The 26,357-nt window shown below is 25.9% G+C and overlaps 2 protein-coding genes across 2 annotated transcripts in view; one reads left to right on the top strand and one right to left on the bottom strand.

The window, feature by feature from the left end:
• LOC142328146 (uncharacterized) overlaps positions 1 to 26,357 on the top strand; it is a 646,852-nt gene that overhangs the window by 74,443 nt on the left and 546,052 nt on the right. The gene's annotated exons all lie outside the window — the stretch shown is intronic.
• Positions 19,698 to 26,357, bottom strand: part of Lsm11 (U6 snRNA-associated Sm-like protein LSm11) — a 77,396-nt gene continuing 70,736 nt past the window's right edge. Inside the window, exon 5 of the mRNA XM_075370679.1 lies at positions 19,698 to 20,208. Within this exon, the coding sequence (XP_075226794.1) occupies positions 20,042 to 20,208 (167 nt within the window). The 3' untranslated portion in view covers positions 19,698 to 20,041. The remainder of the gene's footprint in view (positions 20,209 to 26,357) is intronic.

The raw sequence follows: 26,357 nt of genomic DNA, 5'->3' as shown, positions 1-26,357 counted from the left end.
TTATTTAATTAGAATATTTTAATTAGCAGCGTAATTATAATTTCAGCAGTTTTATTGCAATATATATACCATTTATTAATAAGCTAACTTTTGTTTTTATATTTGGATTTGTATTTACATCATTAATTCAAAGTCAAAAATATTCACAAGTAATCGTTATTAATTGAACTTGAACTGTAAATGATAACCGAATGATTTGAAGACAGAGAAAATTCCTATACTGAATCTAATCCTTGATGAAACTTACAGGAAAAACTTTCTTCTAGTAAAACTTGGCTTAAATTTAACACAAAAACAAAACAGTTATACTCCAATAAATTTGAACTAAGTGAAAATTGACAGAAATAAAATTTAAAAAAATTGATCGCCTAATCTTTGGAACCATCCGACAAAACTTAGACCTGGATTCGGATATGAAATTTCTATTAAACCAGAACAAAGGTATAAAACGTCTGTTGCGGTTCTCTCCTACAGTGGAATGAAGAATACGATTTAGTGATTTTTGTCTGATTTATATATTTTATTTTGTATTTATTGTTGTCACTTGTCTATGTTTATTATTTATTGTTTCTGTTTCTTTATTTCTTATTTTTGTTCTTTATGATTTTTATTGTTTTATATAATAGTACATGATAGTGTTACTATAGTCGCTAATGACTATAATTGTTGATGCTACTGTAAATAAAAGCATTAAAAAAAAATTTAAATACTAATAGATCTTTTACTTATAATTTTAAAATATTCGGAGAAAGGAATTTGTTTCCCGTTGAATATTAATTTGCTAATAATGATTGTTTTTTTATTTCATTAATGTTTTTTTAGAATCTTTTAAAATGAAATCATAAATGTCTAACTTTAAATCATAAATTTTTTATATTGCAATAAAAGATTTTATTACATTAATGCAGTTTTTAATAGCAAAATCAGCAGAATTTTTTTCTTTCAGAATTTTGGAATTATTGTTTGGATGTTAAAGGTTTTATGAGATAATTATTTAAAAATATCTTTCATCTAAAAATTTTGACTTATTTTCTAATGTATTTATAAGATGTAAAGAAAATTCAATTCTCGCGATATGATTTCATTTTATTTTTATTTTTTAAAAGAAAAAAGTATGATTTTCATTTAAAAACAAAACTAACCCAATGTAATAAATAAATAACTCAAGTATTTGTTACTCACAAAGCTTAAACGGTCATTTTTTTTTTTTGCAAAATGATACCAGATGGAATCTGTTAATTTTTTTAATTTTTTTGCTTGATGAATTAATTAACCATTACATTAATTAACCACAGAAGCTTTGACATGCTTATACGTGGGAATATGTTATGGAATTTTTAAAAGTATAAAAGAATGGCTTGCCTGACCGGGATTCGAATCCGGAACCGTCGTATGAAAGACCGATATGCATACCACTAAAGATCGGCAGATAAAGATACCAGACAAAGATACCAGATAAAGATCGGCAAATTCTTGTGGCAGTTTGATCTTAAATAATTATTATTTTCTTTTCTTTTTTGTTAATGTCACTTAAATTAGTTCTCTTTAACCGATTTTTTTTAGTATATTAATATATACTAAGATTACAAAGAAAAGATTTATTTATTATATTAATATCCATCGGTATAAATCAATAGTTTAGTTCTTTCTAACCTGAACTATATTTGGTATTAAAATGTTGTTTAAAATTTTATTTTAATAAATACATTATAAAACGGTTAAAAGACAAAATGATGTAAAAATCTGACGAAATTTTCAGGTTATCTTGACCTAGTGATAAAAATACTGAAAATAAAACAAAGACAGTACAACAAAAGTGACAAAGTGACGCAATGTTAGTCACCAAACATTTATGTTATTATTAAATGAAAATCAAATTAATATATTACATTCAGTAAACAATGAACTAAGAATTTAATTAAAAAAAGATATTACTTGTAAAAATTTTAAATAAAGAGAATATTTTAGACACTCCAAGATTATATAGACCTATTTTGATAAGAAAACTTTACTAAAATTTTACTACTTTCTCGGTAAAAAAGTTAAATCAATCAGTTCTGTACATTGTATAGACTTTTTTTGTAATGAATCTTAAATTAATTTTAGTTAGATATGAAATGAAAATCAAAATGATAATTCTACAATTTCCATTTATTTTACAGTAAAAGATTATATTGCCAGGCGATTTAAATAGTTCTTCTATTTAAATCTATTAACGATTTTAATAAAGAAGGTTGCAGATTATCAATTTTTATAAAAAAATAAATAGTATTATACGTTCGATTAATATCTTAATCTTTAATATTTTCTAAGGGCAACACCGATCATTTCCTACCCTCATTTCACAGACCTATCTCCGTGAAACTTTTTATGACATTAAAAAATTTCATATAAATATTAAAAAAAGCACAACAGTTTAACAAAATATTATTTTTTTATTTTTTAGTGAAATATGTATTGATTGAAAGGATAACAGAAATGTATGAAACGTAACTTGTTTTCCATTCATGTCGATTTTTCATAAAATAGTAAAATTAGTAGGACATTAAAAAAAACTCCTCAGAGAAAACCCCACATTGAAGTCAATTTCACTCAATTATATTTATGTATTAAAAAAAAAATAAATAAAATATTTGTTGAAGAAAAGAAAGAAAAAATGCTTTTCCAGAACAGAAATAGGGAGGGATTGAAAAATACTAAATGCTATTATAAAATCTTTATTTACCTATTTTAAAGTATTTTTTACAGAATTTTCCAAGTACGATATTTCTTTCGGGGAGGTGAAATTTAATTTTCTTTACGTTTTTATATAGGAATACTACAAAAATACCATTCATTTAAAATTTGTATAAATTTCTTTATTTATGTATGTATATATATATATATATATATATATATATGTGTGTGTGTGTGTGTGTGTGTGTGTGTGTTTAAAATTTGTGGCTCGAAAATCTCCAAAACTACTTAATCAATTTCATTGAAATTTAGATATGCTGTAATAGTGTATATAAAGTTTTGAATATGAAAATTTGATGAAAATTGGTTGAGTTGTTTTTGAGTTGCGCTCAATTGTTCAAAAAACGGTTTAATTTTGTGGCCGAAAACATCTAAAACTAGTTGATCAATTTCATGGAAATTTAGCTTTACTGTAGTAGTGTATCGGATGTTTTGTATGTAAAAATTTGATGAAGATTGGTTAAATCGTTCTTGAGTTGCGCTCAATTTTGGTCGATAGAGGACAATATTACCTCAATTTGAAGATATGCTGACTGTGTAATGGAATATTTTTTTATACGCGCTTACGCAGTAAGTCATAGTGGTGTGCGAGTTAAAACTGATGCTTGTTTGTAATCGAACTATTCAGTAGTGCTTTGTGTTCTGAAAATGCGTTCATGACGCATACATTTTAGGCGTTCATGACAGTAAAAGAGTGAGAGCGTCGGAATCGAAAAGTTGAACTTCTAGCGCAGTACTGAGGAAGAAGTTTTTATTAATATATGTATAGTTTACTCGAGCATAAAAATGAACGCGTTAAAAATATATAAAGTAAGATTACGACTACTTATATAAATTGCATTATCGTAACAAAAAATAAAGAAATAAACAATGAAAATCTTCGTAAAATACTACCTTGACAATGTATTATGCTTTATTACCATTACTATTGTTATTATTATTTTCCACTTTTCCTTTCAGAAGCAGTTTTAATGAAAGTCGTCGATCTTTCCTTTCATTTCATTTTCTTTCTTTATTTATAATTTTTCTTTCTCTTTCTGTAAAATGTTGTGGTGAAAGCAGTTTAACCAGACCGTGTAGTAAACTAAGCAATTTGCATTCAACTGTTTTAGTTAATGGACCCAAACAGATATTTTAATTTTATTACAATTTTTTAAATTATTTTTCAAAAAAATATTTGAAATTAAATGTATATTTATAGGTTTATAAGAATTTTGAAAAATACTGCGTTAAAAGCTTCTGCAATAAAAAAAATAAATTTATTCTATACCCTACATATAAAATAATTTAATCTACGCGCGCTCCCTCACATATGCATGCACACACACACACACACACACACACACACACACACACACACTTATTCACTATCGATAATACTAAATTAATTAATAGATAGAAGTGAAATTCGAAATTCGTTCCTTTTACTGTTTTTATTAATTCTAGAAGTGATTTAGTTAGTCGACATTCACTTTTTTTTAATTAATTTTATAATTTTTTTTTATATTACATTATTTCATTTTACATTTTTTTCACTATTTTATTTTGCATTATTTTTTATTTCGTTTAATTTAAAAATATTGAACTTTTAAAAATAATTTTACGATAAAATTTTTAAAAAAATCTTTTTCAATTATCTTTTTTTACTATTTTTTTAAAAATAAGATCAAAATGTAATGCAATAATATTTTTATAGTATTATATTGAAATTAATATAGTTGCACATTTTATTAAAAAAAATCTGATTACTTATTTAGTACCTGTTTTATACACTTCTTCATTACTGTCTAAGTTTTTTATAACAGTGATGAGCAGTAAGTATTATTAATAGTGTATATAATATAGATAATTAGTATCGTTGTATCAAATTTAAAAAAAAAAATATTATACTATGGTTATAATATTAAATATTTATAATATATTAAATATTTTGTATCGTTATACAAAATATTAGATGGTCGTTGATTCGATTCCCAGAGTAATTATTTTGGTAAAATTTATCTAATACAAAAACAGTGCATAGCTTTTATATGTTAATATGTATATAAATATTATTTTGAACTGTTACTAATTATGGTTTAGTATACCATATTTACTTGCGAATAGTAAACATTAGAGAGGGAGAAATAATTTCGATTCTCTTTACGATAACTTTCCATGTCAACAGTCATGACCGTAACGGTTGTAAGCAAATTGGTACCAGACAATGTCACTTTTACAAATGACATATCTATCTCTAAGAATTTCAAGCATCTCATGCCAGGGATACTAAAGAAAGTGAAAAAATAGCGGTTTCCTCGTTGCCTTTGTTGTTCGTTTCCTTGTTGCCATTGTGCCAAATATACGGTTGTACACCAACTTACCAAGCCCATCAAAATATATATAAAATTCAGCTGTACATCATTCTGTTCATCTTAGGCTGAACAGTTTATTGAACATCATTGTTATCAGAAAAAGCAACTATGACTGGTGTCTATTGTATTTTAAGTGCTTTATCTATATCGTAGCGATACGAAAGGCTGGAACAGATAGTACGTAGCAATAGATTATTCGTAAAATTTGTACAAGTGACGCTAATCGCTCTAATAATTATTAAAATTAAAAAAATATTGTCAATCTATATCAATAAATTTAACTATACATTGGTTTAACATCATAAATTATATACCTCAACATTGTAAACGGAAGTATCTGATGAAATTAAGTTAGATTAAAACATAATTGCCGATCATGAAAATCTTTTAAAGAATAGTTTTTATTTGTTGTATCTTGACTTAATTGTCTCGAAATATGGTTATATAAAATAAATAAAAGAGTAAGAATACTTCGTTCATAAGGAAGCGTTCTGTGATAGTTGTTTTGTTCCTACAGGACAAATACGGAACTATGCAATTATTGAATTTCAACTAGTTAACACCATATTTTTATTTTTTATTTTTATTTAATTATTCTATTAGCCTCCAATTTTATAATAATTTATACTCTAATGTGAACGGGATATTGAAAAAAAGAAAAAAAATCTGGAATTTATAAAGGAGTTACTTTCTTGTACAGTGGTCTGATACCTAAACCAAAATTTTCCTTGACGATCTTTTCTTCTGTGTTATTTAGTTTTCCATACAGTAAATCTATAAAAAAAAAGCTCTAATCTTAGAAATATTTCAAAAGTATGGAATAATTTTATTTACCGTTTCGAGAATATTTATTCTAAAATAAATTTTTAAATATACTGTTTTTTCAGTTTCGTCCCCATTTCCGACATGAATAACTATAAGTTTTTCTTTTTGTTTATGCCTTTAAAAAGTTACCTTCAAAGAAATATATAATTAAACATGAAAAAACGATATAATAAATTTACCAAAAAGAACTTCCAACGATCGGAAAAAATTAATTTTTTTGTTTGTTTTAATAATGACGTAATTCACTGAAAAAATAAGCTTTTTAAACTATTATTAATAAATAAAAAAAACGTTTAATATTTTTTTAACCTTGATATACAAAAATTTACTAGTTTTTCAACTAAAAAAAATTCGTTGAATTATAGTTGGTCAACTAAAAAAAATTTCAAAAAAGGAAATGCGTTAACATTTCAAGGATTTCTTTTTGACGTAAAGAGAATGAAATATTTTATTTCGCTATATTGAGCATCAATTCTATATGTATCAATGTTAATAATAATACCAGGGTATGTAAAAAATATGGTAACTATAAAATAAAACAAACCTTACATTATTATTACTATTATTATTTGGAGGTTGACTACAAAGGACCTTCTACATTTTAAGTACCTTCTAAGTAACCTCTGAATAATTTTCAAGAACGGTGGACGTAGACAACTTTTTAACAGTCAAACAAGCAGCTGATTTGCATCAGGTATTAGGTTTGTGTGTGTTGTGTTTGTGAGTGTGTGTATATATATATATAGTAAAGAATTGGCAACAGGTACAAGGTTTATGCTAATAATTATTTCTGCCAATCGTAGTACTCAAAGGTTTTTTTTACCAACTAATGCAAATCAACAAAAATATTTATAAATTATTATTGTTATTACAATGAAATACTAGTATATTTTGATTTAATTATAAAACAAGCTAACTTTTACAAAGTATAATTAAAAAAGAGAGAGAATATTTTTTGAGTGGGTGGTATTATGCTTTAAAAATAAATTCAACATTCCTTTGGTGTTACTTTTGATAAAAATATTACTTATCTACTAATTTTGCAGGATATTTTTTATTATTTAATTTATTCCTAAATAATTTTTTTTTTTTGATGTCATCGTACTCAAAATTTTATTTATTTACTTTTTGTAATACTTTTAATAATTAAAATCATTAGCGACTAATAAGTGAAATGAAACAGTACTGGCAAAAGTATACTCTTGTACAAAGTCAGGCCGACCATTTCCTGAGATGTGTAGTTAACTGAAACCCAACTACCGAAGAACGCCGGTATACACGATCTAGTATTCAAATCCGAATAAAAGCAACTATCTTTATTGGGATTTGAACCTGAAAACGTTGACTTCGAAATCAGTTGATTTACAATGACGAGTTATTTCTAGGCCAATTCAATGGTTTAAATCTTATTTAAAAAAATTTATATATATATATATATATATATATGTGTGTGTATATATATAATTTTTTTTAATATTAATTAATAATTAGTTTATTAAATCTATTTATTGTTGGGTCATTAATTTCAATGGTCTATTCTTTCTTTGCGTTTATATAGTATTTTCAAGGAGTTGTACAATATATTTTCACTTTACAAACAAATTCCCTAATTATACACTTATTTATCGTTCTCAAATTATATATTTTTAATTGTACTACACAAAAAGTTTTAATTAAATATTTAAATAGATAATATTTCAATTTAATTTTTAACATTAAATTTAAATGTTTTAATATTTAATAGTAATTTTATTTCAGACTTTCGAGTACAATACAGTTATCATATTTATTCTTTCTTTGCGTTTATATAGTATTTTCAAGGAGTTGTACAATATATTTTCACTTTACAAACAAATTCCCTAATTATACACTTATTTATCGTTCTCAAATTATATATTTTTAATTGTACTACACAAAAAGTTTTAATTAAATATTTAAATAGATAATATTTCAATTTAATTTTTAACATTAAATTTAAATGTTTTAATATTTAATAGTAATTTTATTTCAGACTTTCGAGTACAATACAGTTATCATATTTATAAGGTTTTTACTCTAAAACAAACAAAAAAATTAATCTTCACAAAAAAAGTAATTTTATTGGACTTATCTCTGTAGAATTAGCGATGAGGCACGGGGATTCTCGCACCCCCGAGCGAAGAGGCCGAGTACCGGCGGGGATTCCCCACTCGGCGTGTCTCCGTTAGAGGCATTGGCATAAAGACCGAGTTCCGGCTCTCGGAGTGGGGACCCAGGGACGGCATAGCCGGGCCTGGTGAATCCTACTCGGAGGGTTTGAGTAAACTAAACTCGGGGGGGTTTTAATTTGACTAAATAAAAAAATTCAATCTAATTAAAAAAAAACGAGTTACATTTTTATTATTTTAAATGTTATAAAATAAACGTTACCATAGTAATAGAAATTAAAAAAACTAGTCGATGTATAATTTTTTTCCTAATCTGATTAATTATATTTTTTACAATAAATTTACAGGCCTGTATGTTATACTTTGGATATGAATATATTATATTAATTTGTTCAAATATTATTTAAGTTAATATAAAGTTAAAGACTTCAATTAAAAGTAACACATAACATTAATCTCTAGTTAAGTTACAAGACGACTAAATAAGAATTTATTACTAATTATAAGTTAGATACCACTGTTTTATTGGGTTATTCGAACGTATTCAACACAATAAAAGGATTCTGCGTAAAATAACATCGAGATATAAAACGTTATTAGATTAAATTTAATCAGGCGTAGATTAAAAATAATTGTATTATTTATAGGAAATCTAAAGAAAACAGTTTTAAATTTTGTCCGTATAAGAATTTAAGATATATATATAAATGTTTTAATTTTTTTTCTCATTTTAATTCATATTAATTTTCTCTGATTAGTGAATTTACACTGATATTTTTATTTGTAGGGATTCTCAATTAAAAAGCCTCGTATTAAATATTATTTTGCTGTATACCACATAGAAAATTTAATTTATGTTCTTTTACGTTAGTCATATTACATTTTTCCTGAAAATTTATTTATTAAAATTGCATTTTTATATTTTTGTAGTATGATATTTTATTAGTCCATTGTTTATATTTGATCGGTAATGTAACATCCCGTTTTTTGACGACCAAAGAAAATTAAAGTTTTTGTCAAGTTTGTTTAAAATTAGAAACCTTAATATATATATATATATTTTTTTTTTCTATAATGTTAAGTAAAATTATACACTTAATGACAGGTTATATTGTGTAGCACACGTCATTTGTCAGCAAGAATTTGTTTAATTTTGAAAATAACATTTACATTTTATAGAATATTCATAGTTATTTTATAATTCTAAGAGTATTATAATTTCATTAAATTTAATGGAATAACGGGAAAAAAATTTATTCGTTACAAATTACTTAAAACCTTTTGATAGTTAATGTTCACCAGAGTAAGCAATGAATAAATGTGTACTACTACAATAACAAAAAATTTAATAATAATAATAAAAATAATACAATTGAACAGACAGATGGATAAAAACTAACCAGACAAAAATAGATAATCCACTCTAAGGAATGATGTGGCTAGGTCGGGTCCAGTCATTTCGTTCTGCTAGGGAAAGCTTGCGACTTTCACTGACCGGGGAAAGTGTATCTGAACGAGTGACTATCTTCCTCTCTTACCTCTCACTTATTTTTTTAATCCCTCTATCTCTCTCGCTCATGCACATACGTGTATTAACTGTCTACAATACCTTACACAAACGAAATAACATTAACAGAAACATTTTCCCACAGCTAAAGCGGGCTTTAAATATTGTTACATTTGAAAAGAACAATAGTTTTTTTTTATCTATTTCATCTCTGAATTTTTTCTATACAATAGAGAAAACGTTTAATAAAATTTATTACTTTAAACAAACAATTTACTTTTTTTTTAGCTGCCGAATTTTATTAATTTTTGAATGTAATTTAAATGTTAATTACTTTTATTTTTAGTAATAAATTAATATAAAACAAACATACACGAAATATTATCATCAATATCATACCGATATAATTTTCAGAAAGTTATTTAACTTATAATACGTAAGTTAATGGATTTTTTAAAACATGATTTTAAAAAACAAATGATGCTTAAGACTGGAAAATTCTGTTTAAAAATACAGTAAAATTAATTAATAAAATCGAAATTAAAAATAAATATAAGTTTTATTTTTAAAACACACTCATCTATTTGGGTCCCCTCAGAAGATCTGTGAGGCTTGCGAGGTCAAATGGTCCGTGCACCTCTTTGATTGCCCAATCTTTAAAACCATCCGACAAAACTTAGACCTGTGGGTTCAGATATGAAATTTCTATTAAACCAGAAAGAAGATATAAAACGTCTGTTGCGGTTCCTCTCCTACAGTGGAATGAAGAATACAATTTAGTGATTTTATTTATGTATTTTAGTTTATATTTGGTATTATTACTTGTCTATGTTTATTCTTTATTGTTCCTGTTTCTTTATTGTTTATTTTTGTTCTTTATGATTTTTGTTGTTTTATATACATGATAGTGTAGATATTGTATATACATGATGTGTTTGATAGTACATGATAGTGTTACTTTAGTCGCTAATGACTGTAATTGTTGTTGCGCCTGTAAATAAAAGCAGTAAAAAAAAAAAAAAATTGTTTTTTTTTTTAACTTGATGTTAAGCGAAAAATTTAAAAGAAAGTGGTATTTTTTCTTTTTTTGCCTTACAATTTATTATTTAAATCGGTTCCGAGTAAGAAACCACAAGTAAATCGTAATATAAAAAGCATTTGATGAGGGGTTTCAACGAACATCCCAATAAAACTTACATATACTAGAGACGTAATAAAGTACATACATAGATATATAAAGTTCTTGTATATATAGACAAGACCGCATAGGTACAAGAGTTCACAAAGGTCTAATGAAAAGCAAGAAAAAATTCTATATCGTAAAATAATAAAAGAAGACAAATAGAAACATACCGCTCATAGAGTTAAATGGAAAGAGACTACGCTTCTCGTCAAAGCATAGAAAGATACTCATCACGTATCGTATTGAGCCAGCTTTAAAGTCATTCAGATTCTTCCAAGTCCAGTATATATAGGAATTTCAGTCGTCGGACATCTCACTATTATCTATGAACGGTTAGAAAGTTCACATGATTATCTTACCACTGTCTATAGTTTGAGTCAAACGGTCTCTTTGAAAATATAACACAATTAAAAAAAAAAAAAATGAATTTGAATAATATTATTTTATATTTAAGTACTTTTTTTAAGCCAGTTGGGTTTGGTTTGGAATAAAATCCATTTAAAAGTAACGCAAAAAAAACTTTGTCTTAATAAAAATAAGAAAAAAAATGTAGAAAAATGATCTTTTATCATTTCATCAAATGCATCATTTCATTTTATCAAATATTAATAAATGCATCTGGAATACCGGAATATATTATATTAATACTCTTGACAAAATTTTAAGTTTTCTAATTAATAATTCGCGTGAAAATACTTTGAATGTATAACAATGACAACATATTTTATGAAACAAGTAAAAATTATCTTCAAATTGTCTACGTGACGTTAACATTTTTATTTTTTTTTTAAATTCAGCGTTTTAATTAAAGATACATATTATCATTAGAACTTTCACTACAAAATAAAAAATAATTGTAATATATGTATTTGATTGTAAGACTTGAATATAGATTATAATAAAATAATTAATAAAAAATTCGGACTGCTAAATTTTATACATCTACCTAGTATAATTATGAAAAACAAACAAAAAATAAGTTTTTTCTTTTTTTTACAGGTATTTTTTCAGGATACTGTTAAGTTAGCCAGCGACGTAAAATTTAGTATTATTTCTAAACTTTATGTTGTAGCTGGGTGCCTGTTAGTCTTAACAAAGTAGAGAGCCGTTAAAGTCACCATCTCATGTAGACTACACAGGCATCTGACTACAACAAAATGTAGAAATAATATTAAATTTCACATCGTTAATTAACTTACTGTATCCTGAAAAAATGCCTGTAACAAAAGAAAGATAGACTTGTTTTAACTATTTCTTTTTTGTTCGTTTTTCATAAATATTTTAGTTAGATGTGTACAATTAGTAGTCGGGTTTTTTGTTTTTTAATAATTATCTAATTTAATGGTTTTTTGTTGCTTCCATAACTTTACCGTTTAATATATACCAATCACCTAGATACGATACTGGTATATTTTTAGGTATATTTCAAGGAAGTTTATTGTAATGGGTACTATGATTCGTGTTCCGGAAAATTTCGATACATCTTTACGTTTCACATTCCCCAGACACCAAAACCAACGTCAGTTCAAAAGTTTATACATATATTTCACTTTCTTGTGGACACGACTGCCGTAATTTTGCGCCGATCACTTTCAAATTGTTCTTTAAAAATAACTGGTCCCGAAATCTCGGAGGAGTTTGTTAACGGCCAAAATCGGACCATGAAGGTGGAAATGGGGCGGCTTTTTCGAAAAAACAAAATATGCTTTAACTTTCTTAAGTAAAATATCGAATTCGTTCCTAACACAGCTTCGCCAGGTGCCCCATATCCCAACAACGGAAGCACCGCTCTTCCAGCGACCGGCGCATTACTCTGCACGCCACCCATCCAATCCGTACCCGGCCATCGTGTAGCAATCTATCCGCCAGGATGGGTACGTAGTCTGGTAAAAGTACTGAAAACGTTATTTTTTTAATTTTAATGATTGATAAAAATCAATTGTAAATGCTTAATTTATTTAAATTTTTCGTGTTATTTTAATTTTAATATACCGAATAATAAAATAAATGTTAAAATCATTTTCTATACTAAAAATATAATTTTAAGCTTTTCGATTTAATTTGATTGGAAATTTTCTGATAATATTGAAAAAAAAATAGAATATAACTTAAGGTAAAATTAATAATACAATTTTAAAGCATACACATTTTTCAGCATGATATAAATGTCTGTTATTTTTATTGTTTGATATAAAATAATTATTGCTCGAAAATTACTGTATTTTTATAACTGAAATTATGGGAATCCAATTTTATTTATTAAATTTTTATTTATTAAAATTTTGAATATGTTATTAAAATTATTTGTTTTTTATTTTTATTTAGTTAAATATAGAACTTCTATAGAATAATAGATCCAAAGAAATCTTTTGATCTTATTACAACAATGAATACGATACTCGTATTTTATCTTTAACACTTATTTTTTTATTTTTACTTTTTATTTTTCACTTATTTTTTTGGTTTTTATAAAACCAAACAACAAAGTGCTAAGACTTTTTCATCAATATTAAAAAAAAAATCGTCTAGCCGCTTACATTTGTCTTTTTTAAAATACATTTGCATTCTTTTCTGTTATGGTCTGATCTTTTTAGCTATAATATAATGTTTTTTTTTACTACATTCTACGTCTTCAGTTATCCGCATCATGTATTCATCCTTCGTTACAGGATTTACCCTGTACACTCTATTAGTTCTTAGTAACTATTCTTCTCTTTTTTTTTTATTCTTCAACAGTGTTTTCCTTTATTCAGTTATTTTTATTTTATTTTATTTTTTCTAATAGCTTATCTTTATAATTGTTTTTCTGTTAATCGTGGTTTTCTTCATAAAACCAGGTTTTCTTTTATAAGGAAAAAAATATTTCTAATATATAGAATGTATCTCGAAGTTCTCCCGGGACTTTCATACTACTCTTAAAAATATTGGAAAAGAATCATATAAACAGATGCTCTAAAATGCTTTATTTTCTAGCGAAAGATTTCGCTCGGGTTTCAGATACATCGGTGAAAGAAGATTGTACTGAAAGTTTTAGAACGATAATTAAGGAACAAAATTAATGATTTCTTATGGTTTTGGACTCGAAAAATTGAATAAAATAGGTCCTAGAATCGTATCTGCAGTAGTTTTTGAGAAATTTGGGATGAATTCCAATAAATTCGGTAAAAAACCCTCTTTTTATGTTTGACGTAAAATAAATTTTTTTAAATGGGTAATAAACACAAAACTTTTAAATAAAACTTTTAGAGAACTTAATTCTGAACAAAATAATGTAAGATAACTTGAATAAAACAAAGAAAAGTTAGAAATGTAAACAAAAGCCAAATTCTTTTTTGGTATTTTGAACGTGATCGGTTTACCGTCCGTACACGACGTCTTTCTAAGCAGGACGAAGTTTCGCATTCGAGAGTTAAACAAAACAAGTTTTATCCTTATCATAAACAACCAGTACGGCATCTATATTCAGAGACGATCTGTTTTGATTGGATTTCTCTAACTGGTGAAATACAAATCGATAACTTTGCAAGTATGTTTTGTTTACCGACGAGGCAAATTTCATTCAAGATGGCGTCAATAATTTAAGCAATGAGCATGCATGGTCAGAATTAAATTCTCATGAAACGGTGGAAGAAAATTTTCATCACCGATTTTAGCGTCAGTGTGGTGTGACCTTCTTCACAATCAGCTTTTGTTTTTGAAGCTGATTGCTTCACAACCAGCTTGTGGACCGTTCGCATTACCTGGCTGTTTAAATGTTCTATTTGCATTTTCCTCAAGAAAAACTGCCACAGGTGAATATGTTTCTCTAGCGCCGAGATGCAAAGTATACTTCCAGCACGATGGCGCGCCTCTCCACTTCTCTTGTGCCGTTTTTGATCTCTTAAATCATGATTTCCCTAAGAAATGGATCGGTCTTTGAGGTCTAAATTTCTGACCACCAAGATCATGAGATCTAACATCTTTAGATTTTTGAGTCTGGAAACTGATGAAAAATATTTTATGCAAAACCAAAATACATTCTCGTTAGGAATTAATTGTCCGCATTATGGATGCGGTTGAACAACTTAAGGAATACCCTGAAGAACTAAAGCGGGCAACAAATAGAGTACAGAAGCGTTCCAAGGAATGTGTTGAAAATGGCGGGCTCGTTTTTGAATATTTATTATAAACTTCTAGGTATAATGCACTTTGGTCTAATGTACTGTTTCTAAAGAAAATTCTAATTTTTCTAACTTTTCCTTGTTTTATTCAATTTATTTTAAATCATTTTGTTCAGAATTGAATTGTCTACAAGTTTTGTTTAAAAGTTTTATCTTTTTATCACTCATTTTTTTCACTTTTTAGTAAGAACTCTACAGTTTTTTCATTTCTTAATATTTAATTTATTAATTTTTTTCTCAAATTTAATTAACTTTTTAATTTTTTTATACAAACAATTTTTTTATAGTTATGAATTCATTATTTTTTTATATATTAAACAAAAGGAAAATCTTGTTGGAAAACCAAACGTACAATAAATACATTTTTTTTAAATTTTTAATAGATTTATATTTACCAAAAATATTTCTTTTTTTATAATGATTTTAAATAATAAAAAATATGAATGTTAATATTTAAAGCAATTTTTTTTCCAAAAAATAAAGAATGAATAATTAAAAATGTGTTAAAAAATTAGTTATGTATTACATATTTCAACATCTTAGAATTTTTTTTTAAACATTTCAATGTCAAATTAAATTTTATTGGATATGCCTTTACTAAATATGGTGTATCCTTAATACTAAAAAAAATATTGCAATATTATATATTAGTAATAAATAAACAAACGAAAAATAAAAACAACGTTTTTTGTTACGCATTTTTAATAATTCGATGTATAGAAGATAAAAACGTAATACATAATACGTAGGCCTATATGTACAACAGGATTATACTTATTCATTATCTCCTTGATTTTCATCGGCCATGAGTAGTCTATATTAGAGAATATTTCTTTGTTCGTATTTATTTTACATCTACGTGTATGTCTTTGTTAGTTAACCACCACTACCACCATCATAATGTTTTAACAAACCTCAGCCAGCATGATTAAGTTTATAAGTAACAAGAACAAACAGTCATTTTTATGATGAACGTTTATATTACATTCACTTCCTTGTAAATAAAATAAATTGAAATAAAACATTGCGACCAACTGATGACTAAGTTAACATACTACATTTATCGTACGTTAAAGTTAACTTTCAATGTCATTTTATTATTATTTTTTCTTTTATAATGATTTTTATAAAATGTTTAAACTAGAAAAAACTAAAGTAACAAAAATTAAATTATAAAATCTCTTTGAAAATTAACCTTAAAATTTAATTATTTCGAGATAAAAGTATACAAAACGAGGTGTTGGGATGTAGTTGCAACATTTTACAATCAACTATTATAATGCTCTAGAAAAGGTATTCCAGAAATATAACACCCTTACCTTCAAATCTGTTTAAGCAAAGTAATTATTCTTCTACCGAAGAAATACAAATATTTGTATGTTAACGCTGTATTCAAACGCGTAGTATTTTCTCGTTATTTTACTATTTAATCTGTATATTTTTATAAGTATTTCACCTCGATATTTAAATCTATGGTAAACAATAATATATATATATATATATATATATATATATATATATATATATATATAAAATGCAGTTTGTTTTTTTTAAATTTTAATTACTTAAAAAAAAGATAGTCTTGAGGCTTAAGACACTTTTTTTTAAAACGGCTTTTTTTCCATACTATTTTTTAAATAAAAAATCAACTGCCTATATCGATCGTTTTAATTTTTTCATCAACAATTTTTAATATTGATTTGTTATAGTAATGATGTCATTATTACATTCAAGCTTTATCAGTTAAAAATTTTAATTAAATTAGTAGGGAAAATTATAGTTTTTAGCCAATCAATATACACGCATTCAGTTAACCTCAGTAACAATTTTATAATTTAATTTTTTTATTTCAATTTTCCAATTGCGTTTCTTGAACATGGATTTTTTAATAGGGTTAATATATATATATATATATATATAAACTTTAATTCAAACAGCGACTTATTTCAAGGTAGAAAAGTCTGTATCATGTAACGTTTATTTTACTATGTGAATACTTATTTTTTGTAATTCTGATACTATGTTAAAATAGTTAAATAGACTATAATAAACGAGGATGAATAAATAAATACAATATAAAAAAGGGTCGGAAGAAATCAAATAAATTAACATTTTTTAAATTAATTATTTTATTTCATTAAAAGAATAAAACAAGATTAAATACGATTATTAATTTTTATAATCGTGAAAAAATAAAATTCATTAAAAAAAAATTGCGTTATTTTTAATAACCAATGTTATTAAAAATTTTATAATATATTCATCAGTAATTCGATTTAACTAGAATGCATATAAAAATGTTTATTAATAACTTGAATTACAGATATAAAAAATTTGATCTGTTGATATACAAGTGAACGAAATAGAAAAAAAATTTGCTTATATCTTCATTATTTAAATATAAAGGTTATGCAATAAATTACGGTAGTACAAATAAATACGCCAATTAACATAATGAATGATATTTATTAAACAGCTTACTTTTATAGATCATATACATTTTAATTTTTATCTTTATTAATAAAAATCATAAAATAACAAACATTGATTATTAATGTTTCAGGTCATAAAAATAGAATTATTACAATATTAATATCAGAAAAATTAAACATTCGTGGTATTTATCGTATTTAAGATATAAAAATTAATTTAAAAATGTGTAACTTTCAACTCTTTTCGATCTCAAAATTATCTCGTGGAAAAGTTCATTCCAGTGAATTAAATCCTAGGTAATCATATTAAGTCTTGAGTATAGGTCTACAGTGTAATATTTTTAAAAAATTCATAAATAATCTAATATTACACCGATGAAAAATATTTTGTTTTACGTATTAAACTTTTAAAGAAAATTCAAACTTGTGCAGATTGCTAATTAAAATTAGATAAATTTTAAGTTTTTAAGTATTTTATTTATAAGTTTTCCTAATAATTTCCTTTATTAAAATTAACATTAATTGACTATAACTTAATTAATTTTTTTTGTTGAAATTCTAATTAATTAGTTAAATACTAGCTGCAGGGCGTGCCTACGGTACGTCTCCGCAGCTAGGCCCTACGGGCGGCGTCTGGGAATGGGAATATTAGGTGTTCAAAATTGATTTACTCTTGTGTAAAAATTATTTTTTTTTTGAATGATAAAAATTAATATAATGAAAGTTAAATTAGAAATGTAACTCTGGAAATTAATAATACTAACGAATCAGGATTTTCCGCTGGTGTTCGGATCGGTACATTCCGGTGCCTACTTTTTGGTTATAATTCATTATTTTATGAAGCAAAATTGCATGAATAAAGGAAAAAGATATCCAAAACATATCTCTAAAATTAGAGATATTTAAAACATCACTCTTAAATTAAACGCACTAAAAGGTAAAAAATAATTTTAGGACAATATCTCAAAATAGATTTGACAAGCTTTGAAGGTGAATTGTAAGTCTATGTGAAAGTCATAGCTTTAAATTAAAAATTTGATGTCTGCCAATTTTTTCAATATTAAATATATCTATATATTTACGGCATATCGATATATAATAATGTAACAAGTGTACACCTGACCATGACGGGTCATGTACTAACGATTCGGTTTTTTCTGCTAGTAATCGGTACATTCCGGTGCTAAGCTAAGGGGGACGCGCACATAGACACACATACAAATGCTGTTTGTTAGGGTAATATCGGTAATTCAACATTTATAAAAAAGTTTTACATTCATTGGAAAATAGTGACTACTCTCCTGGAGGGAAAAAATGAATATAAATCGTCTTTCCTTTTTGTAGAAACGACTTACGCCCAAGTAGACAAAAATGGATATCAAATTCAATAATATGTATTGGTGCGCATTCCCTGATACGTCAGAAATTCATAGGTACCAAAATCAAAATCTCGCATAATCGGGGCGAACACAATAGAAGATATCAAGAAAGATATGTTCATCTAAATTGTTTGGCTCCCAACATTTCCGGCAGGATCGTAGGCTAAAAATGTTAATATTCTGTACTTGGAGATTCGATTTCCCTGATTTTCTTTTATTTCTTGTTCCAGATCGGTGGTTGTAATTTTTTCTTACTCCAGTTCATTTTACAGTACAAATCATGGGCTATTACTCGTATTTTGTTTAAAGAATGGAACTTTTAATTAATATTAAATTAAGAAAGGACGTTGTTTAGAGAATATTACTTCATATAGGTCTAGTTTTTTATTTTGGTTTTTTTTTTAATTCCTTGTAGGAAGCAAAGGAATTATTGTGATTGCGAAAATATTCATATTTCAACGGAAATATCCGTACGTACGTACGTATCTCGCATAACTCAAAAATGATTAGCCGTAGGATGTTGAAATTTTGGATTTAGGACTGTTGTAACATCTAGGTGTTCATCTTCCTTTTGATTGCAATCTACAAAAGCAAAAGTGTCCATAAAAGCCCAAAATCCTTTTGGACTTTTTTTAACTGCAAGTGTAAGCCCTCAATGAGAGCTTCTCAACGGTACATCATAAGCGTACCATTATTTCATTGGTTCCAGAGTTATAGCCAAATAAAATTTTAATTAATGTAATATTTGGATGAAGGGGAAGACACATCGGTTCGAATCAGACTTCACCTCCTTTTTTTAACTTCTTTTTTTTAATTTAAATATATTGATTTATTAATAATTATTAACCTCTGGTTGTAAAAAAAAATTAATAAAAAAAAAAAAAAATTAATAAAAAAAAAAAATTAAAAAATATCAGAAGTTATTAATGAAATAAAATTTTATATACTTTTAAAAATGTGTAAAGGTATTTAATAGGCGTACAAGAGTATCCATATCAGGGTTTTTAAATTGTGATGATACATAAATTTTATGTATCATAACTAAACTTTCACAAAAAAAGTTGAGAAAATTTATTCCACGATTTTATTTACAAGACTTTTTTTCAAAAGTGTACAAGTTTTTTCAATTAAGGAGATTTAGTAATAAGAGTAAATAAAAATAATTGTATAACCTAATTACCTAATTAAAAACTATCTTTTTTCTTGCTGACCCAATAATCTGAATTTTCAATAATCCAAATAATAGTCGTCATGGACTAAAATCAATTAATTAAAATATTTAATTCCAATATTTAATTTATTACCAGCAGTTTTTATCTCAAAGTAATATAACACATACAACATGTTCACCTCTTAAAAAAAGTTTACTGACAAATCTTTCACAATCTTCCCTTTTTCTAGTAATTTTATGTTTTACTATATTTGGTACTCTAATACCAACCAATCTTCTCATTCTTTCACATTGTTCCTTACTCAATTCTTGACCTGAAACAAAAGATAAATCTCGTTGATTACAAATAACTATTATTATTAAAATGCCAAATTTATTAAAAATTGTTCAACTTGTTTTCAGCTCTAACATCTTGTAGAAATGATTTTCTTAGGATAAGAATTCGTTAGGGAGGTTACATTGTAACCTCCCTCTAGGTTACAATTCGCTAGAGAGGTGACAGTTAGAATTTCTTCATTTCATAAATGACGGTTCGTAATAGAACCGGTTTCTATAACGATCTTTTTTGGCTTATGTCTTTCGGTTTTAGAATATTTTTATTTTTTTAGTATTTGTCTTTTTTTTTAACTCGTAATTTGTTTTCAGAGGATGAGATGAATGATAATTTTTGTATCATATGAAAATGCCATGCCTGACCGGGATTCAAACCCGGGACCTCCGGATGAAAGGCTTAGATGCTACCACTCGCGCCAAGGAGGTCGGCTTATTCGTAGATATAGAAGAAATTTAGATAGTTTATCTTTATGCTAAAGTTTTTTTTTTTTTTTTTTTGTTTGATCTTTTCTTTTAATAATGCGATTAAACCCATCCTCAACCATATTTAGCATTCCTTAAAACAGTACCTTCGTATAAGTTTCGGATAAATTTATTAGGGCAAATGATTTTTAATTTTTTCTATTTAAAAATACGCTTGACAGATGCTTACTAAGGTTATCCGAATATCCCTCGAAATTGAGGTGTAAGATATAATTCCTTTTTGTTGATAATGATAAATATTTGATAATAATTAGGAAAATTAATATATTATCATCGGTAGTTAATAACTTTTAGGACTATCGGAACACTTCAGTCAATTAAATAAATAAATAAATAGCAAACCTTAAATCACAAGTCCATTTTAAAACCTAACACGTAAATGTATCTAATTCAATACTAACGTAAATCCTAAATAGAATTCTGTTGATATTCGAATAGAATTTAAAAAATAAAACGTATACAATTCTTATGATCTTTAAAAATTAAGATTTTAAACTTAAGCGATAAAAAAACAGTTGATATTAATGAAGATAAGAACATTGCAGAGATTTTTTAAATTAATAAAAGTAGATTACAACTTTTAATAATAACTTTTAATAGAGGATTATGTGATTAAAAAAAATATATAAACAAATATTTAAAGATTAGAAAGAAAATTTATGGAAGTCCGCAGCTAAGATGAAAGATAGATGGAGAAGAAATAACTATGTTGGATGTATTCGCGGATCTTTAACAAAACAGAATAACATCGTCAATAAAAAATATGAGATAACAGCTGTAACTGAAATAAGCGGATAGGATTCGAACAGACTATCATTAAAAATAATGATAACAATTATTTAAAAATTATAATTTGAAAAGAAAAAAAGGTAACCGGGCAACAAAAATTCATCGTAATGTATTATTAATTTATTAAGAATTACGGTATTTAATACACAATCATTCTTATTTCATCAAATCATTCTCTTTATTTTTTTTTTTTTAAATAAGTGGGTCACTGCCTTCAATCATGACCTACTTTTATTATAATACGTAAATACGTAGGTTATAATACACAGAACGATCACACATCTAAGTGAGACAATAGATTATATTAAATATAACATACATATAAACGTACTATATATGAAATAGCAACATGTAAACTGTCAATTGCCCCACTTGTAATATTATCTAACATTTATGTTTATACAGAATGAATCATATATAAACACTTATCCAGAATACATTAGGCCATACATATACGTTTACAACTACATACACATTATTATTTATTTATAATAATAAAAATAATTATTAATATTAGAAAAAAAAATATTTATGTCATGCATATACAATAATTTAATGTCGTTTTATTATGTAATGGTTTTATTACGAAAATAATATATATTATGTTGTGTAACATTTATGCTATATTACATTTCTTTCCATGAAAAGCTTCCACAAATAACCCTACATGTAACGGCAGCCTTATTTGTAAATTTTCGTATTAGTGATTATCAAAGCAAACGTTATAAACAAATGAGGGAGCTAAAAAACTTACAAGGGGCAGTGAGGAAATCAATGGCTGAATTTATCGGTGGAGATATCTGTATTTAAAACAAATACTTTTTTATAAATTTTTTTTCATACATAGTAACTATTTTAATAAACAATTTTACTACATAAATTAGCTTTTCAAACAAATTAACTATCTCCACGAAAAAACGATAAAAAATATTAACATATAGAGTATGTATTGCAAATTACAGTACTGACCCCATTAATTAATAAAATTTAGTATTTAATTGGTCCTTTATTTTTAAAAATAAATGTTTGAATAGATTTCATAGTTCTATATTTATAGTTTCCTTTTTAGAGAAAGGGAGCTAATGAAAAATTTCCAGTAACACAATGATATACATTCTAAAATATTAAAGAATTATTAATCTAAATAAACTGAATAATAAAATAAATTTGCTACCACTAAACTAATTAAAACATTTTTTTTTTTTATTCATTCTCATGTTTTCAAATGGAAAAAAGTAGTTAAGTAATTAAGAAATTAGATTCGTAATTCGTAATTTACAGCAGCTTAAATAAACATATATTCAAATAAATCCATATTTCTATTTAAGTTTAAAACCTTTAAACTTGAAAGTTTTATAAAGTTGATATTTTATTAGATTTTTAAGGGAATATACTATAAAAATCACTTGAAATGAACATGAGATTACAAATAGTGTAAACGTTAAGAGTGCCTACTAATTTTAATCTGAAGCTTGAAAGAATTTTACAACTTTAAAAGCGTACAAAAATTTATTTAGGTAACTTACAAAGTTGAGGTCTCATTTCACAGCTAAACACATCAAGTTTTGACTCACCTAGTTCATTAGTACCGAATTCGGCCACCAGCGCTGTCACTGGTTTAAAACGGATATTATTTACTGGTGAGGAACGTGCTCGCTGTATGTTTTGGTTTTAGTGATGATTCAACGTTTCGCAAGGTGCAAACGTTCATACCCATAACTGCCGAAAATGGGGTAATGAAAATCCTCATGAAACTTTGCAGTACATTCGTGATACCTTAAGCTGAATGTTTTTTGCCTCCTAAGCAAACAAAGGCTGTATGACCCGTTCTTCTCCTTTAGGCAATCGTAAATGGTATCATTTATCTACACATACTTCCACAGTTAGACGATGATGATCTAGATGGACGCCATTACTGTGGGAGCACCATCTCACTACCGCCTTGAATTCTGAGATTTTGTTGATACTCAATTCCAGGTTGTTGGATCGGTCGTGAAAATCCAATTGCACGGCCACCAAGCTCCCCAGATTTGATTCCAATAAATCTTTTCTTGTGTAGTTTCATTAAAGATCGGGTTTATGTTACGATTTCGAATTAACACCACAGCTACAGAGGTAACGCCCGATATGCTGGTTAGAGTCTGGAATAAAATCGACTTCAGGAGTAATAATGTCGCAAAAAAAAAAATGAAGCCATACCGAACAAAAGTGAATGTTGGGTGACAAACCTTTCATGAAATGATATCTAAACCGAATCTGTAAGTTATCTTAATAAATTTTTATATTGTTAACATTATGGTAGAAAAGACCGATTTAAATTTAAAAAATAAATAAAAATAAGAAAATAGTAAGAAAAACATTCCTGAAAAAAAAATTTAACGTTTTATTAAAATAAAAATAAAGATGGCATTTAATTATTATTTTTTTAATTCCTTACTTTTATTTTTGCTATGAAAAGTAAATAGAGGTCCGCGTTACAAAAAATTAGTAAACTATGTCAACATCTAACTTAGACAAGTTATAAGACATTTTTTCAGGTAAATATTTTGTTAAAATCAAAAGGTTACTCGTTGAAAATACAATGAAAAAATTTAATGAAAACATATTACCAGGTGTTTTGATTTAAGTTTTTTGAATTTTTTGTTGTAAAAAAACAATCAAAATAATAAAACAAAATAATATTAGTCGCAAAAAAATTTAGTTACATATATATATTTTATGTATTATTTATTATTTTTTCTTCTTAATTCTATTGTAAAAAGTGTAATATTAGCCGTATCAATTTTTAATTTTTGAATTCAAAACATGGATGTTTAATTTACACGTTAATAACAGTTTGCTTGCTTTAGCAACAACTTTCTCTTTAAAAGGACAGAATATGGGTGCATCAAAATGCTATTTATGACTGTATTCAGCCCAGTATTATAAAAAAAGAGCATAGGAAACAATAAAATCGTTTATTAACCTTTTCTTCTTTCAAAACAAGAAGAAATAGCAAAGTAAAAATAGTATGAAAGGATATATAAGGGTAAAATGACAACCAATGCGTATAAGCAAAATTGGTTGTGGCAATTATAACCTGCGTTAGCGAAAAAATATTGTTCCTCACTTCATATGAACGCATTCAAAACTAATTAGTCATTATTTTATCTCTAACTGACTAGCTCTGTAATTTTCTGTATGTTTTCTATTTTAAAATTAATTTAGATATTTAATTATAACCTCTGAGTGAGAGAGAGAAAATTAAAATACTGTTGTTAATAACGAATCTAGATGAAGATAATTATTGTTTAAATTTCTTTCACATAAAATCTGTAATAATAAACCTGATTGAAAAATCGAAAGGTTTTCAATTGAATAAGGAGTTGTATCTCCTTACTTGTTTATATCAAATTTATTAACATTTGACATTTACGGTATAATTTCAGATAAAATAAAAATGAAATTACGTATGTATAAATAAAAAAAAATAAATGTATTTTAAATGTAATATTTTTCCATTAAAAAAAAAAGAAAAAAAGAAAAGAGAACCAATAAATATATTGTGACAGCTTTAATAGCATATTTTGGCAAATTGTAATATTTTATGAGAGGTTAATAATTTTTTACTGCCTCATTCATAACATAGTCCATTGGTCTTTATGTCTTGAACAAAAAATAAAATAAAAAGAAAACCAGATATAATTATACTGTTCGTTTTCTGTTATATAATGTTTTTTAATACGGCTAACTCATTTTGTATAGTACGCATATTCGGATGGTAAATTATAGTTATCATGTATATATTTATAAAGGGTTTAGATTTTGTTATTAAATAATAAATTAATAGATTACAGTTATTAGTAAAGAAAAAAATTAACTTAGTCATTATTATAATTCAAATATGATTGCAAAATATCTTAACGGCTTATAATTGCAAGTTAGGATTATATAGCCGTAGGTTGTATACGTTGGAAGTATAAGGTTAAATCTCAGACAGGATGTAGGTTAACGCAAAAACTCTGACCTTTATTTTAAAATAGTCAATATATTGACAATATATACAGTACATTCATAATATCAAAATTTTTCTTTTAAAAGTATTCAAAGAAATCAAAAGATGTATCTTTGACAATTTATATGAATACATTTAATTAATTTATGTAATATTATATTTTGGTTTATTGTTTATATAAATTATTTAACAATAGTTTTATAATAAAAATATAAAATATACCGAAAAATTATTTATAGACACTTAAAACCCTTAAATCAACTATTTTATAAACAAAATGTACGTATTAGTGAAAATGCCTGTTAGCTTAATTAAAGTTGAATTTACGAGTATATTCCAATTCGTAACAGAATGAATCAAAATAACGATGATAATAATAAACTTGACTTTTAAGATAATTTTAACTGTGAACTTTGCCTTATGAAAGCAGTAAAACAAAATTGTTTATTTTACTGAAAAATATATTAATATTACTGCCATTAATGATAATATTTAAAAATTCATAATCGATTTAATGCACAATGATTATCTGAGATCAATTTTTGATAGACTTCAAAAAAGGAGGTAATGTATTCGACCCGTATATATATATATTTTTTTTATTCGCGCATAACTTTTGGACTATTAATCCAAATGAAATAAATCTTGTTGAAATCGACGCAGATGCATTCGCGCGGTGGTACCATGATGTTGAAAAAAATTTTTAGGCACAAAAAATCAGTCTGAAAAATTTTGCTGAATTTCTTTATTTACTTACAATCAGCTACTGCACTGTAGTTATAACTAAGTCGTATGGCTGACCATCACGTGAAAGAGGATCAACCAATCATAATTCTCAAGTACAGAAACAATAATATAACATAA

The sequence above is a fragment of the Lycorma delicatula genome, chromosome 7 (genome assembly GCF_047948215.1).
Source record: "Lycorma delicatula isolate Av1 chromosome 7, ASM4794821v1, whole genome shotgun sequence".
NCBI classification, from domain to species: Eukaryota; Metazoa; Arthropoda; class Insecta; order Hemiptera; family Fulgoridae; genus Lycorma; species Lycorma delicatula.
Note: the sequence above shows the minus strand (reverse complement) of the source record. Positions and strands in the feature narration are given on the sequence as shown.